Raw genomic sequence first — 17,449 nt, 5'->3', positions numbered from 1 at the left:
CAACCTGCTAACTGTTGCAGTTCGAGGTCGATGTGGCAACCCTGCCATTCTTGGGAAGAAGTAGGCATGGTCGGAGACAGACTTGCGGTCCGATCTCTCTCCACACATTAATAAATGGTTGCGTACAGACCCTGTGTTTTTTTTATCACGTCTAGTAAGGTATCAGTTCAGTGTTATTCACCGTAACAGCGGAACACTAACATCCCGTGATTTGTTAGAGCCATTTGCTACTTAGCTGTCAGGTCACCCAACTTTAAAGAACTAAATTTTTTACTTGTGGGGGTCATGGCGTACGTGGGGAACCTCAACGTTGTCAATGCAAGGATACGGGAGGCTTGTGACGAGGTTGGCAACACTGCCGGCATTTTCTTATGTGCCTGCCTGCCCATGTTCCCAATCAGGCTTGGAAATTGTTGAATATAATAAAAACCAAACAAATACAACTATAACTTCTTCAGAGAGCACGTCCTACATTTTCCTGTGAAGTCGGCAAAAGATTATTTCTGTGTGCATTGCGACCTGCTTCCTCCAATCATTAAGGATTGTTTTACAATGACACCTAGCATAGTGAAAAATCATCTTGGGAGAATGTTTTCTGTAACGTGAACTACAGTATTTCACCCGTAGATGTTGGACTGGTTGCTCTGATAACAGATTGTAAATTGACTCATCCTTAAACAAGAAGGAAGTCATGTGGAATACTGATTAATTTCTTATTCTACACATCTAATACAACTAAATTATATATGTGGTTGTCAATTTTTTTGTATTTTCAGATTGATCGTGTCGGAGCCACGGCTATGTTAAATGTTGGATGTTTCGTAGCAGCTATCTGCAGTATGCTTTTTGGGTGAGTGTATTTACTTGACAGTAAAAAAAAAAAATGTGAGATATAAACTTTTTTTTATTAATTTTTTTAAATGTTATTGTTCATGAAACACTAAACAATCCATTAGCTAAAGAGTTTTCTTTTGTGCTTTCAGCTTACTGGACTATGTGTACGACCACACTGCCTTCATAGTTCTGTCGTTCATCTTGAGGATCGCGGAGTCATTGGGCACCTGTGCGTCCGTGGTCGCAGCTTTCTCGATCATCGCAGAAGTGTTTCCAGAGTCCGTTGCCACGACATTTGTGAGTGCGTGATTGTTATCACACTGGCGTTGCAGTCCTTTTGCCTGGAACCCACCTTTAAAGTTTTGTTCCTCCCGCGTTACGTGTGTCAGTTCCAAGTAGCTTTATTTTCCCAGTTCCATGAAATAATTATTTAACATCTTTGTATTTGCCTAGGATCACTGCAATGTTACATTTGATTACCATCTGTCGTGTATAATGTCTTCAAGGGCTCTATGGGAAGACTGCTTGCACAATTAGCATAACTTATGGGAGTGCAAAAGTGCCAAAATATTCATGTGTAATTTTGACTAGAGACAAGATTTTATGGTTCATATTTTTAATTCAATTTTCTTTATAAAATAGAGGATTTCAGTGTTATTGTTTTTATTTTTATAAACAATATTTTGTAATATTATAAAATATGTACGCTGCATTTTTACAATAAAATAATTTGTACAAAATGGGTCTAGAACAGATACATTCAAAACAATAAAAATAAAAGAGCATTTGTGGTTTAAAAGTGATTCAATAAGAGATGCAAAATAAAACAAATTAAATTAATTTTTCTGATCCATGCACATTAGTACAATTTTTTGTCCAAAAATAATGACATTCCTTGAGTTCAAACATTAAAAGAATACTTTTTTTATGACTTGAATTATGTTACATACTTAATTACTTTATTCCATGATATAACTTGCATTTCGGTTTTAATGTGTTTTAACATGCTTTTCAATGTTGTTTCGGTTTTATCACAATCCACCATAGAATCTTGTCTCTAATTATGACCTGCCGGTTTATGATTGCAAAAGAAAAATCAAATTAAAAAAATAAGCATATTTTTGAAAAATAAGTTTTTAAATATCATGTATTGTGTAATAATGTAAATGAAGCTAATAAAAGCATGTTAAAAATGTTTATATGTGAAATAAATTACAGCTGTGTATTATGTGTATATTTTTGTTAAGGATATGCAGTGTTAAGTTGTGTTATTTTTTTTTTGTCAGGCAACCATGGAAGTATTTTACGGTTTAGGATTCATTGCGGGACCGTTGATTGGAGGAGCAATTTACGGTGTAAGTAGCCCAATCATCAATGTCATGTTCAGTTACTAATTCTACCATAAATGCTATAGTATTCATGTATAAATGTAAACACATTTATAATTATTGTGTTTCAAATCACTCTCAGATTGTAATTGCTTGGAGTTCTGAACAAAAATTTTGAATTCTTGTTTTGTACTTTTCATTCTAACCTTCGAAGCTTTCTGCTTCAGATTTTCTGTAGATTAAAATTAGGGATTTCTTAATGCCTTATTTAGCAAGGAAAGTTTTATGAAGTGATAATTATTCTGCATATTAAGAGCTTTGTGTAGCTTTTTTTTCTGTTACTTTAATGTTTTCAATGAGGGGTTTTAGCAGTAAGAATGAAATTTCCAATAATAGAAAAATCTAGTTGATTGCAAGCCACTTTTGTACTTCGAGGTTCCCATAGCGTAAAGTTTTGCGCTTCTCTTGCAAACAGTTTTATACGGAAGAATGCGTTAGTATTTATATTATTTGTTTAGTGTACATTATATCTAACATTGCATTTAAATTTCATAATGCCATTTTCTAGTTAGAACTATAGTAAAAAGGTCAACACTTTCCAACACTGTTATATTAATTCAAATAAAAGCTGTACTGTAGTTAAAAAATTGGAATTTTAAGTTCTACTTAATTATGTAGTTATAAACAATAATTCACATTCCTTGTATTTTTTCAATGTTAGAAAAAATTTAAACAGAATTGTTAACATTTTGGGTAAACACCATATATTATTCCTTAGCTGTTAAAATTTCTCAGTCTTTCCGATTTATGCACTAGCAGGCAGTGTAGCAACCAGTTGGGTAAGGAAAAAATATTCTAAAGGTAGGGGAAAGCTGACTTCATGAGAGAGAAGATTTTTTAACATTTTGATTATTACTTTCATGAAATATTGTGTTTTATTGAACGTAATAAATTCTCCACTGTTTCTGCAAATGAGTTTTTTCTTCTACTGTTTTCCATCGAATTTTCTTGTATCATATCGTCAAATTATTTTGTAGCGCTGTGACTGATAAGTACACATGAATTGTCACTGTTATCAATCATACAAGTATGCAAAAATCTGGCTCATGTATTTTAAAATTTTAAATTCTGTAAAATTTATTCATAGCATTTTTAAAAAATGTTTTGTGAGAAAAAAATCATAGAATAACTGTCAACATATTTGATTTACATCTTATATTATTAAGATTTTGTGGTATTATTTTTAATCCAATTTTATTATCTTTGAAAGATTTGTGCCTAGATTTGTGACTAGATGTTAGCTTTTGGATATACGCCATTGCTAAACATTGTTTTGCAATGGCGTATGTCCAAAAGCTTACATCAAGTTAGCCCAATTTTGTTTTAAAACAGAGGATTTCGGTGATATTGTTTTTATTTTTATAAACGCTGTTTTGTAATATTGTTGGTAGGGGGTTTTTCAAATCGGCGTACGTTTATACCTTGGGTGCCACCACGTGGATGGGCAGGTGGACCCGGCTACAGACTCAGTCCCAGGGCCGTGACGTGACCCATGTGGAGCGAGGGCTCGACTCCCCCCCCCCAGCTAACACTCACCGGCCCGCTCTCAGCGGCGGGCACGCTATGTTACTGCTCGTGGGGTCTTGAGGCGCCCCACACACCTCCGTCTCTGTGCTGGGAAACTCGTGGTCGAGAATTAAGTGCAACGAGTCTAGTGAATATTGAGCTTTATTGGCACCGACACGTACAGTCAAGACGCACACAGAAAACAGCACATAGTCCAGGTTTCTTGCTGACCAGGACACCGCGTGGCCCGGCCCCAAAAGTATAAGTCCGCCGATTAATCTAAAAATATTCCGGGGGGGAGCTTTAATTAATTAAGTTAAACAGTCTGCCGCTGGGGTGATTAAAAAAGGTTTAAAAAATATTTACGATGGCGGATGTTAACTGATCGGTTACAAGCAAAAGTTGAAGTCGACGAGGTGCTGAGGTGCGTCCTACCCCGCACGGCAAACGGAAGAGACTGCCGGGTGTCATGGCCGCAGGAAGTGCTGAACTTACCGTTGGTACATTAATATTAAAGACAGTTAAACATAACTATTTAAACCTTTTAAAAATTGCAAGTTAATTAAGATTTAAGGGTGACATATTACAGATATTTAAGAATTACATTATTTAAAAAACATACATTCTCCACTGCTCCAGTTAGGGTGGGCGCCGAAAGGGTTCGCGCAGTGCGACCGGACACACGCACACACGCACACACGCACTTGTTGGCGGGAGGCTTGTAACAGAGGGTGTCGGTGGGAGGAGAGGGGGTCGGCAATGAGGTGAGGCACATCGGGCTCAGGGAGGGCGTAGCCCTGGTCGACGTCAATACTTCACCAAAATAATGGTAATTTTTTTTTATGATAAATTAATTTGTAATAAATTATTATAAAAGATACATTCAGAAAAATAAAAATAGATTAGTGAGCATTTGTGGTTTAAAAGTGATTAAATAAGAGATGCACAAAAAATTAATAAAATTAATTTTTCTGATCCATGCACTTTGGTACAACTTTTTTGTCCAAAAATAATGGCATTTCTTGAATATCAAACATTAAAAGTATACTTTTTTTTATGTTGAATTAAGTTTTGTTTAAATGCTACTTAATTCCATGCTATAACTTGCATCTCGGTGCTATATGATAAATTAGCTTGCATTTTGATCTTATGCATTTTTTGACATTCTTTTTGGTGTTATTTTGGTTTTATTGCAATTCACCATCTAATCTTGTCTCAATGTATTATTCAAAATTTAATATTGGGTATGGTGCGTTTGTAAGCAATGTGTTACTTTTGACGATGTGGGAACTGACGATGTGGGAACTATACTGTCATACGTGACAGTGCATTTTTGGAGTTGATAGTTGTTTACACCTGTCTTGAATGTAGATGTTTCAAACACCAGTGTTTTGTAATGTAATTATTTCTTTGTGTGTTCCAGCTGGGTGGCTTTGTGCTGCCGTTCATGGTGCTTGGTGGGGCGTTGCTGCTAGACAGTGCATTTATATTTTTCATAATGCCGAGGGTTAAGGGGCGGAGGAGCACAGATGCGCCAATATCTGGCCGCAACACTCGCACCGGGAAGAAAGGTACGTACACAATTTTATCTTACTTGCCTCTGCTAAGTTTTCAGCAACTTAGTAGCCAGGCATGGTGTCACTCGGAAATCAGCGTACCTGCACCTTGGCATACTTTCCGTTAAGCGGGTTACAACTGACTTTCGGCGGTTGTTCCGTTCAACAACTGCACAAAATTAAATTGATGCTTAATCTGCCGTGTGCCTGTTTCAAATGAGCAGCGCTAATAGTTTCATTTTTTAATGCCTTCTTGAACAGAAGAAAACACACTGCAAGAATGAAAATGTGTTCAGCCTAACCAGAATGCCCTAGACATTGTCCGATACCAAGTTCAGAGGCTTTCCATATTTTGGGCTAGGTTTTTACACGGAGCTAGGAATTGCCAGTAAACGGCAAGCTGTGATGTAGTTGAAGTCACATTTTACTCCACCGTCGCCGTACTGCCAGGGATGTAGCAGGGGGGAGGTCTATTGGGTCCGAACCCCTCCCTTCCAGGATTTAAAAGAACAAAAAACAAGCTAAGACAGTCTAGAGATGAAACAACCCCATACATATGCTTAAAAAGGGATTACTGTAATCCTTAGTGGGCTGCAATAATGTATTTCCAACACCCTTACAGACAGACATGCCTCATTCATAGAATACAGGAATTGTGTTTCCCAGTAGTCTCTATTTAATTTCTGTTTGTATAAGTGTTATGTAAGCATGTCTTCATACAAACTGACATGTGTGTTACATGTATTAAACAACATTATTAATTTTGTAATAATGGCTCGTGTTAACAAATTAATCAGACGATTGACTTGTGAACAAAGTATTAAAAGCCATTAAATAAAAACCTATTTGTAGAATGTTCAGTTTACCATTCTCAAGCAAAATCATTACTTAAATTTGTAAGTGTAAACAACAGAGTTATAAAAGTCTACTATTTCCTAGGATTTTAATGTAATAATTTTCTTTTAGAATTCAGTTATAAAGAAAAATTTCTCATAATAATGGTTATATGGATCCCTCTCCTTCACAAAATCATGGCTACGGCCTCGATACTACAACGCCCAAACCATTACGAAAATAGTGCTCGACCATGCCTGTTGATTGTCAAAAAGGGTGACTTAGATATTTGGTTGTTAAATTCAGTCACACAAAATAAGGTAATTTAAAATGGTTCCCATGATGCAAACACTACACTTCAGCTCCTTTTTTGGGCGTCCAAGCACAATGGTGCATACCACCAGTTGGACGAGAAGTGGTTTCAAGCAGTGTTCATGTAATAATGCATGCGTGGAATCTGAATGTTTTAGTGTCGTTCAGGGAATGTCACACAATAACTGTACTCAAATCATTAAAGTAACAGATGCACACAGGCTTCAAGGCTACATTGCTACGGAATGAATCCGCAAAGTCCTCTTTTGCCTCTAGACGTTAGTGATAAATTTTAAAGTTGCTTGGCTTCTGGATTCTAGCCGCGCCGATAGTCAAAGATTTGTCCAATGTTTCGGACGATCTTGCAGTCGCAAAGTCGACTGAATTGTCGGTCAAATCTTTGCCTTTAGCATGGCCATAACCCAGAACCAAGTAACTTCAGACAACGGCCAGAAAAGCCTGCAATCCATAGGATATGTCTGTATGTGCTGTGGCTTCTTTTCCTTCTGTCATCGAGTCTGTCATTGCGAACTTGAACGAGGACTGCTTGCAGGTAGCCTGCTGTCCTTGATGAAGGTGCCATCGGTCGCGCTCGATACGTTCTGCACGACCGCGGCCGCTCTCAGCATCGGCTTCTACTCCGCCACGCTGGAGCCGCACCTCAGACAGGTAACCTCGGTCCGGCTCCTCAAGTGGCTGGTCCAGACGGTAATGTTTTTTCCGGTTTGTTTCCCGGAAAACAACATTATTACCCCTAGTGAAATTTACGATCCAAAGGTAAACAAGCGAAGGAAGGGGTGAATTCAGCCTCTCAGGCGATCGGTCACTTAGTATATATAACAGCATGATCATGACTCATGCTCTGATACGTATGTACGTAACAGTTTATAAACCAACAGCAATAGTGTAGCCCCGCCCACCAACCAGTGCTAGTTGCTACCTTGTTTGAACAGAATGATTTAGCAACACACTGATCCAAACAGTGAGCAGGAAAAGTTTTTTTTAAATTTTTTTTATAAAAAGTAGGGCTTTATTTTGCTACAAAGAAATGGATCTTTAACCCAGGGGCCATTTTTATTTCTGTAAAAATTATTTTTAAATTAGGAGACATAAAACTAGGTATAGTGAAAAATACAGTAGGTCCATAAAAGAATATCCCAGTTTCAATGATATACTATAACAGTTTAATTTAGACTATGTAGAACAAATCATACATCAAATTGAAGGTAAACTAACCTAGTTTTTCTTAAAAATGTTCAATATTTGCACTTTTAATTATATGGCACACATCCAACCTAAAGTCCAATTCTTCCCACACTTCAGTTAACAAGTCCGGTACAGTAATGGAAGCGATAGCCTCTTCAATTCTGTGTCTCAACTCTGGCAAATCATTAGGTAGCGGCGGAACGTAGGCACGATCTTTTATTAAGCCCCAAAGGAAAAAAAAATTGCATGGCGTTATGTCAGGTGAACATAGAGGCCAGCGAAAAATGAGTCCTGTCGTCTTCACCATTATGACCAATCCAACGGTCAGGGACTTAGACGTTCAACCACTCTCGTACAAAGAGATTCCAGTGAGAAGGGGCTCCATCTTGTTGCCAAATAAAGTTTACGGGTTCACCCTCTACTAATTGGGGAAAGAGCCGTTCTTCCATTATGTATGTGAGAAAATCACAAGCAGTAGGTATTCGCGTATGTGCATATGTGTAACTGTTTGAATTACTTTTTAATTGTGACCGTAAACAAACACTTAGTCGATACTAATAAATTTTATAATTGGGACATTCTTTTATGGACATACTGTGTAAATTTTGTGCGGCAATAACCTGAATTTTTTTTTCAGGCGTAGAGGAAGTGAGAAGGAAAGTTGCTTCTTTAACACTGGTACATCCAGGAAAGCGGTTTCAATGCCTTTCCTTGAGCCTTCTCGCTAATCACAACTTACACAGGATTAAGTGAATCTTTCAGGGAAAGAAAAAGGAGGAACATTATTTTCTGAACACAAGTGCCTTCCCCCATGAGGTTCTGGAGCTGCTATTTCTCACGAACATACTTTAATATCATTTGAAAACAAATTGATATAGATTCATACTTAATACCATCGCAACATGAACGATCAACAACCTTACATTTCACACAAAATTATTTGATGCCACTTAAATTTTGTGCGGCAATAACCTGAATTCATGAGAACCTACATTCATGAGAACTCTATGTCACATGTAAACTGGAATATTTTTTTTTTTAAAGAGTACGGGTGAAATTGTACAAAAAGCATTTTACGTACTTTAACTCTTGGTAAAACAGAGATTTTTAAGGAGTGGTGGTTTTTAAGGAATTGATGTGAGTTGCCATAACTTCTCTCAGAGAAAGAAAGAGAGGTTGAAAACTTGAAAATAAGAGTACTGAAATCAAAGTTGCATGTGAATTGCATCCCATTTTCCGTGGCTCGAACATTTCCCCACGTGTGTTTGCAGTTTGGGCTGTCGGCGCTGGCGACGGGCATGTTCATGGTGATCAGCGGCGCGCTCTACACGCTGTCCGCGCCCGTGATCGGCCGGCTCTGCGACACCAGGATCTACCCCAAGAAGTTCATCGCCGTTGGCAGTCTCCTCATCATCGTCAGCTACGTCCTCGTGGGGCCGTTCCCGGCTCTGCCCATCAAGAAAACGTAGGTTGGAGGGTTTCCCCACTTTCACTGTCGTCACTGAGCATGGCAGCACCATTAAAAAATAATGCCTTTATTAGTCAGAGTTAGGTAATATGGTTGGCTTTTAGAATTATTAGAGAGCTCAATACAGCTGCATTCTTGATAAGCTTCTTTCACTTTGATTTGCTTATAAATTTTTTTAAAAGTAATATTTGTTTAAAGCATAATTTTAGACATGTGCTAAAAAAAATAAGTGAGCCATATTTTCAGTACTGACCAGTGATGTGCAATCATCTAACCTTGGTAAAGTGCAAATTCATGTGTCTAATGTTTAGGCACCCCAGAAAATGGTAAATAAAACTGGCTCATTTCGGTGTAAAAAAATGACAAAAGCAGTGCAAAAAAATGACAAAAGCGGTGCAAAAAACCGGTGCAAAAATTAGCAAGCGGTGCAAAAAATCGGTGTAAAAATAAGCAATCAGTAGACCCCAAAAAATTGTGAAAAAATTATGCCATTGACGGTGTAAAAAAAACCTCATAACCTTACTGCTTCCTTATTTGCCTGGCCAATTTTTGGGACATAAGTTTCTCTAAGAGTGTTGGCTGATGATGGCAAATCCCCTGCACCTAAAATGTATACATAACTTACAATATACTTATAAATAGGAAGCATTTATAAGGTTATCGCTGAAAAATATTAATGGGCTAATTTATTCAAAACAATTCTTATCCAAACCTAACCTTTTCTAGATTAGGTACTGCTGGATTACAGAGTCAAACCATCAATCAATCAGTCAAAAATATATTGTGGTGTGCTCACCATTTCACAATGCAATCCATCCTATTTATGTGTTTGTTAATCTGAGGTACTTGCATATTTATTTGAAGTAAAGGTAAGTTAATTGATAATATTGTAGGCCTACATATGCTTATGAACTTTTATTAAAGGGGGAAAACATTTCTAAATAAATAAGGCTAACTTTCAACATGGGTGTTACACCATTCCCCCATAGCTGGATGATCAGCTTTTTCCAAAGGAATGTTAACTTACAGCATCATATTAACAAAATCAGAAAAAAAAATTCTTGTTTTCTGCACTTTCAAGATTGTTTGCTTTATTCACGCTGTCGCCTATCGAGATTTGTTTAGACACGGTAGAATGCTTGACAAAATAATTGTCTTTTTTGTTTTGTTTTGTGTGTGTAATTTGCCACATGATTTTTGCACGTGTCTTTGCGTGTACAATCAACCCGCACGTTGCAGAACTTGCACATTATAATTTTGTCCCGCTGATCAAAAATATAAAATCATCCGATATTATCTCTCTTTTGCGATCAAACATTGTCGAAGTTTTCGGCATCTTAGCCACAAATTCAATTGTATCACAAAACTTACAAAATGTGGACGGTAGTTGTAAACACTCATAGAAATGTGCACGCAAAAATGACTGCCATCTTAGCTCGATGCGATTAAATTAGGTTAGAAAAATCGACACCAGTGCGCCTTGCGGCAGAAACGACCATTATTCAAAACACGAAAACTGTGGAGTCAATTTGTTATGTTGGTAGTGCGCACATATCGATTGTTGACAATTTTTACATTTTGTTTTCATTTGCGATGGCAATATTTACTGCTTGTAAACAGAGTAATAAAAATACGTGGATTTCAGTAACGTGTCAAAACGAAGATAATATCACGGCACTAGTCTTTCAGTCTATGTTTATTTCACGCCTATGTTTATGATGGCGTAAATAAATAGAACTTACGACATAAGTACATTATTTTGTGCGAAAAATCGTGAATTTCGCGCGAAAATATGTGAACTTCGCGCGAAAATTCGTGAATTTCGCGACTATGTCAAAATCAAAGGAAAGTCGCAAAATTCGTTTAAAGTATAAAATTTTCACGTTATTTCGTGAATTTCGCGCTTCACCATTTTTCGGGGTCTCTACTAATGTTGTTCATGTTGCTAATAAACTTATATTACGAAACTCGGACACAAAATTTAAAGTAGAATTCTTGAAAATAATGCCAAGCGTGATAAACATATTGATCAATAACATACGTGTTTGTTTTTCAAAAACATTTCTAGATGCAAATCACGCACTTACTTTCTCCGCTAGAATTCACTGCCTGAATCGTAAACATTGCATACCACCATCACCTGCAGATGGCAGCATGAAACAAATAAATATTTTTAACAATTGGAAACGACTCTTGTAAAAGCAAAAAAAGATTTGAAAAAATTCCTTAACCCCGGCTGTGTACCTGTTTTTCGACAAGAAATTTGATTAAAATACTGCCCATTATTAAACAGTTAACACTTCAAAGTTCTCGCATATGTTGCAAGTTATACTTCTCTGGCATACCTAAAATATTGACCTCAAACATTATAAAACACATAATATAGCACTAAGTATATGTTTGTATGTATATTTTTTTGTTTAAATGACCGAAAAATCTGTAAATAATTACTGCAAACAAACAAAGAAATAAACCTCAACATTATTGAGCTGATTCAACATAATTATTATATTATATTATAATATAATGTTCTTAAAAAATCGAAGCATATCCCATGAGGTTAACAAGCGTGCGCTCTATTCTGTGCTACTGAGTCCATTTGCAAATTGCAGGAGAATATGTATTATAATTATTGTAATGCCCCAGTTTTTTTATGTATTTTAAAAATTGAGATAACTTTTTACAATGACTATTTTAGTTTACCAAATATATTCCGGGGTAGTTTCATTATCATAAAGTTTCATTTGACAAATGTTGGGTATGTACCTTAATGTTTATGAAATTAACTATAGACTTTACACTATATGTTGCTACATGTGGGTCCGTCATCTTTGTGTTACATTTCCGTTCGTAGACTTCCGTTTCATTTTCATGAAATTACTCCTACCAGATTCCATACACAGAGAGCTAAGATGTTAACTCAACAAAAATTATATTAATAATGTAAAAAGTTAAATATCCATTATGTTCAAATATAACACAGAATTATGTTACACATCTAGATTTTCAAATACTGCAGGGTTATGAGTGTATACAGTATTAAAAATAGGTAAATATTATGAAACAATGTACGTAGGTTGTTTCAATGTTGAATTTAATAATGTGACAATGTTCAGTGTTTTTTTAAGCTGGTTGAATGCCTAATATTTTCATAGTGAGTAGAATGCTTAATGCTTTAGGAGCTGGTAACTTGGCCAGTTCGTTTGAAGGTGCATCAGCAAAGGTTTACTGATAGAAGAGACATTGTTTTGTGATATACAATTACATACTCATTTTCTAGAAATTAGTATTAGTCATTAATCATTTGATGCAAACATAACGAGCGAACATTTTGCAGTGAGATAGTAATCAGCCAACACATGGCCTATTGTGAAGGAACCATTCCAGTATTTGGAATAATTTATAGAAACCACGGAAAATCCTAAACATAATAGCTGGACCATTATTTAAACTGAGTAATCCAGCAGAATGTTATTCCAGTAATTCCGCTTCTCGAAGAAACGCCCAAATTCGTTCCAGAAAAACAGAATGCTAATCCAAACAGCGCTAATTGAATATTTTTTTCCATGAGATTGTATGTTAATCAAAATAATTTGTTTTCCAAACAGGTAAGTATGCTTCTCTTAGTAATAATGATTTATTTTTCTGTAGTTGAATTATAATTATTTATTTAAGCCCTGTGTGTTAGTTTTACACCCATTGGAAATGTTATAATGGGCAGGAACTTTGAGATCACCAAAATATTTATGGTTTTTGTTCTGTTCACAAAATGTGTTAACCTCTTGCACGAGTGCTTTGTTACTACAGATGAGATGAGTTTTTTGAGTTACCATATTCCCCAAACTAATAAAATGAGAATGAGATGTGAATTTAAAAAATTGACCACTATACGCTTATTTTATTAAAACCTTTTTGTTCACTCATGGTTTTTTTGAGAGGCGACTTGACTCTGTGTTGTGCAATGTGTGTTGCAGACTCATGTGGATGGTTGTACTAGGACTCGTGGTACACGGGATTGGATTTGGCTGCATACTTGTGCCTTGCTTCATAGACTCCCTGCGGTCGGCTTTGTAAGTACAATGCAGCGTGTACAGTCAAATACTAACTTAAGTTCATCAGCGGACACTCTGCCTAAATGGTGGAAATCGTGACCAATGTAATCGGCCCTTCCAGCGGGAATTATTTTGACATCAACCAGGGGCTACGCCCCTCCTAAGCCCGACGTGAACCATCAACACCGGCCGCTGCATCTCACCTCCTCCCCCTCAGTGTGCTACAGTGTCCCGTGTGCGTTTGGATCCCGCGCCAATGTGTGTGACGTCAGTGCTTCGCTCTCTTGACGCCAGACAAGTTACCTAAATGTAACCTGCCTTATCTCCCCCAAATTGTTTTATGTTTTAGTGGACGGAGTTACCACTTCAAGCTGGGCTTTTCTTAAAATGTAATACAATGAATAATCAGTGACCCGAACAATCCTGAAGCCCACTATTTTTAACGCACATATTTTAAAATAATTTAGTTAACTAATTTTATCGTTTGCAGACATTAAGGCTAATTTAAATAAGGTTTATATGGGTGAATCTCAGATTACGGGAAATAATTGGTCTCTAGTGAATTGCTAAGAGTCCAGTGACAGTTCTACTACTTTTAATCTATTTACTTACAGCTACAGATGACCTCTAAATGAGTCATGTGTGTGTTCCAAGATTTATTTCAAAATATAAAATAATAAAAATTAAAAACCTTGTAAAATGTCATTAGCATGGCTGTCCCAAGACACAGTATACAAAGCTGTAGGTTGACTTGTGAACCAAATTGCTTAAGTTTGAAACTTATCTACAGATTTTTGAAAATTGTATACTTTATTGACTGATTTCTGAATATAAGTTTTATTTTAGTTTTGAAAATGCTCAGAGTACTTTGGATCAAAGTTGGTCCCTAGTGTTTTGTGTCATTAGCATGGTCAAAGTTTGTAAGCTCTTGGAAGATAAAAAAAGGTTTTGTTGTTATTCTTTTATTGACAAGGATATTTAGTTTCCATTAGGTTGGCAGAACTAACTTGGTTTTGGAGGGAACTACAAGCCTAAGTTGATGTTATCATATATTGTGTGGACTTTTTATGGCGAGTATGAAAATTGATTGTCATTAGCATGGATGTTGTAACTGCTATAAATAGTAATTATTAAAAAATATTTTTGTTCAGTATGTTTGTTATCTATGTTTACTTCTTCATGGCTTAGTAAAAGTTTAATGGGTCTTCAAAGATTAATGTCAGGTTAGGTTAAAGTAAAAATTTTCATTAGCATGGACAAATTCATTGTCATTGGCATGGGCATTTCTGAACTTGCTGACCATGCTAATGACACCAGTCCATGCTAATGAAATATTTTTCTTTTACAGTTGGATAGGGTACTATATATATTTTCACTAAAACTCTTGAGTTATAAACATCAAGTTAAATATTTTGCTTTGAGGTTTTTAAGCAGTTTATTCATAAATATATGCTTAAAATTTAGATTTATTCATTTCAATTTGAAAATCCAAACTATGTTTTGAATGCTATTTACGGAGTATGTTTCCTATGTTTATATGGTTACAGATTAACTGGTAGTATGGCTAGAAAGAAAGCTGCAATGAGTACAGCAGAAAGATTGAAGAAGAAAAAAAAGAATGTGAAAAAAGGAGAGAGGCTCAAAAAAGACCCTGAAAAACTCAAAGCTCTCCAAGAAAAGAAACACAAAATATACTTGAAAGCAAAAGTTACCGGCAAGGTGAAACTTTTTGCTGATTTTAATGAAAGACAGAAAAGACAGAAACGAAAAGAATGGAGGTAGGCAACTATAAAATACAGATATAAGAAGAAACAGGAAGAAGAAATGCAGGCATATTTACAAGAAAATGCACAAAATGTGCGTGATTCAGAAAGAGTCAATCAAGAAGGTAATGAAAACATACCATGCACATCGTCTATTCTGAAAGAGAAAGAGTCAGCACACAAAGAAAGGGGGAAGAAAACAAATTTGACAAAACAAAACAAAAGCTTACCGGCAAATTAAAAAATTGGAAGCAGTAAACAGTGCCCTTATGAAAAAGTACCACAAATACAAGAAAAGGTATCAGAGATTGCTGAAAGGGAAAGAAAAGACTCCAACATTGACTCCAAATACGAAAGTGAAGAAAAATCTCCGCGGAAGAAAAGTGCCTGATGTTCGCCGTAAACTGGTGTTTGCAGAAGTAATTACAAAGGAACTGGAAAGCAAATTTGATAGCATTAAAAAAAGTGAAAGAGAGAAACAAATTTTTACCTAGGTGATCTCTGGAAGAATTTAAAAAAAGTATAGAATGCTGATTCACACTAAGCATTTTCTCCCCTTAAAACTGCATCTTGCAAACAAAAGGCATTCACATGAATTAATTTATGAAAGGCAAAAGAAAGCAAGTATTCAATTTATGAAGAGTAAGGTACGTGATTTTTTAGAAAATGAGGGTAATTCTACTTTATGCCCAGGTAAAAAAGATGTGGTTTCAAGAAATGGGAAGCAACAGCAGAAACGCTATTTGAACAACACATTAAAAAATCTGCATGCAAAGTTTCTACAGGCAGAGAACTTCAGGATCAGCTATAGTTCATTCTGTAGATACAAGCCTTCTTGGATTGTTTCCAGGAAAGTACATGAGAGAAATACGTGCCTCTGTGCTAAGCACGAAAACATGAAGCTTCTTGTTCAAAAACTATATTTCTTGGAAATTATTAAAGAAAGAAATATTGATGATTTGTTAAAAGCTCTTACATGTGAGAAAACTAGTGAAGAATGTCTAGCCAGAGGGTGCCCTCTTTGTACAAACAAGCATATCACATTCACAGAAAAGGAATTTGACTTTGATGAACAAACCAATGTAAAACAATGGTGTCAGTCCAACACCATCTGGCTCAAGAGCTGCTTTCTTTGTTTTTAAAGATCTCTAAAGCAAAATGACATTGTGTGGTGCACTTTAATTTTTTCTTGTTTTCAAATAACTATGGCAAAGTGAACTAGGCCTATAATTTTAATGTTTAAATATGCATGTTATTTTAAAATAAGAAGTGGACTTTGTAATGTTTTTCAAATTTCAATACCAAATTATACAGTTCTATTATTAAAATGGTGTTTACTGGTAGCATTATGTGAACTATTGTTGTTTTTCTTCTTCAAATATTTGATTCAAAGTAAATGGCTTTTTTTAATTTTTTGAACCCTAAATGTGTAAGAAAGTTTGAAGATCAATGGCATAGTAATTGTTTCATAAAGGTGTATGGAAACCGTACATTTTGTGACTTTGTTTTCCTTCTCAATAAGCCTAATTGTTATTTAATATTAAAAGAATAAATTAACAGGTTTCTTTTTTAATTTCATTTATCTATGTATTTTATCTGGACAGAATTGCCTACTTACTGTCAACACTTTTTGTATGCTTAATCATTTACATGGTGTCATATGTCATTAGCATGGATGCTTTTGTCATTAGCATGGTTGCTTGAATTTTGAAGTTTTAAAAAAAGTTGAAATTTTACATTTTCAGCTCTGCTGACAGGATACATCTCTTCATCTGCCTTTGAGTAGGAGCTCATATATTTTTTTAAATTTTTAAAACTCATTGTGAAAATAAAAAAAACAGCACAGTAAAATGGCCTGTAATCTGAGATTCACCCATATGTATTCATTCTGCTTCCCGGAGGCATGCTTTTCCAAATGTATGTAACAGTTGTCAGCCTGATGTAAGTGACCCGCCTCTAGGACACGCTGGGACGAGGCCAGTGTGTCCCTGCTGCTGTCCGAGATGAGGAACTCTTCGCACCCGTCGTCTTCAACTTTTGTATCACTGATCCACTCCCATCTGCTCTCTTAAGATATATAAATTGCTTTCATGTAACGTCAGGGCTTACCTCGGGCAGTAGACTGCTTTGCTTGGTTATTATTATTTAATTCCCCAGCTGAACATTTGTCATGTAGTACGAACTCTAACTTAGTCCAGCGTTCATGATGTCCTGGACCAGTTCTTAAACCGATTTGTGCTAAGGGCCTTTATTAACAATAATAAATAATGTGGATAGTTATCGGACGAGTAGCATAAATAAAAGTAATGGAATAGAAACAACTGTTTGTTTTGTACGGGCGACCACATTGACGTCGTCCGGGCCTGCGGCCCCTTTGAGCCCGATACGACACCGCCCAACCACCATCTATATTCAAACCTCCCGCTCGTGCGTGCGTGTGTGCGTGTGTGTCTAGCCCGGCAAGAGGGCGCTTAGCTGCAGTGCGCCGCACCCCTAATTTGCTACGTTTTAATATTATTTGTAAACCCTT

General features: G+C 36.1%; 1 protein-coding gene across 4 annotated transcripts in view; it reads left to right on the top strand.

Annotated features, from left to right (window-relative positions):
* LOC134532663 (MFS-type transporter SLC18B1-like) overlaps positions 1–17,449 on the top strand; it is a 106,059-nt gene that overhangs the window by 74,202 nt on the left and 14,408 nt on the right. For all 4 annotated transcript variants that reach the window (XM_063369342.1, XM_063369360.1, XM_063369352.1 and 1 more), the window contains exons 4-10: positions 777–850; positions 984–1,131; positions 2,121–2,189; positions 5,152–5,299; positions 6,984–7,099; positions 8,908–9,101; positions 13,079–13,174. In XM_063369342.1, coding sequence (XP_063225412.1) covers positions 777–850; positions 984–1,131; positions 2,121–2,189; positions 5,152–5,299; positions 6,984–7,099; positions 8,908–9,101; positions 13,079–13,174 — 845 coding nt within the window. The remainder of the gene's footprint in view (positions 1–776; positions 851–983; positions 1,132–2,120; positions 2,190–5,151; positions 5,300–6,983; positions 7,100–8,907; positions 9,102–13,078; positions 13,175–17,449) is intronic.

This window comes from Bacillus rossius, chromosome 1 (genome assembly GCF_032445375.1).
Source record: "Bacillus rossius redtenbacheri isolate Brsri chromosome 1, Brsri_v3, whole genome shotgun sequence".
In the NCBI taxonomy this organism is placed as follows: Eukaryota; Metazoa; Arthropoda; class Insecta; order Phasmatodea; family Bacillidae; genus Bacillus; species Bacillus rossius.
Note: the sequence above shows the minus strand (reverse complement) of the source record. Positions and strands in the feature narration are given on the sequence as shown.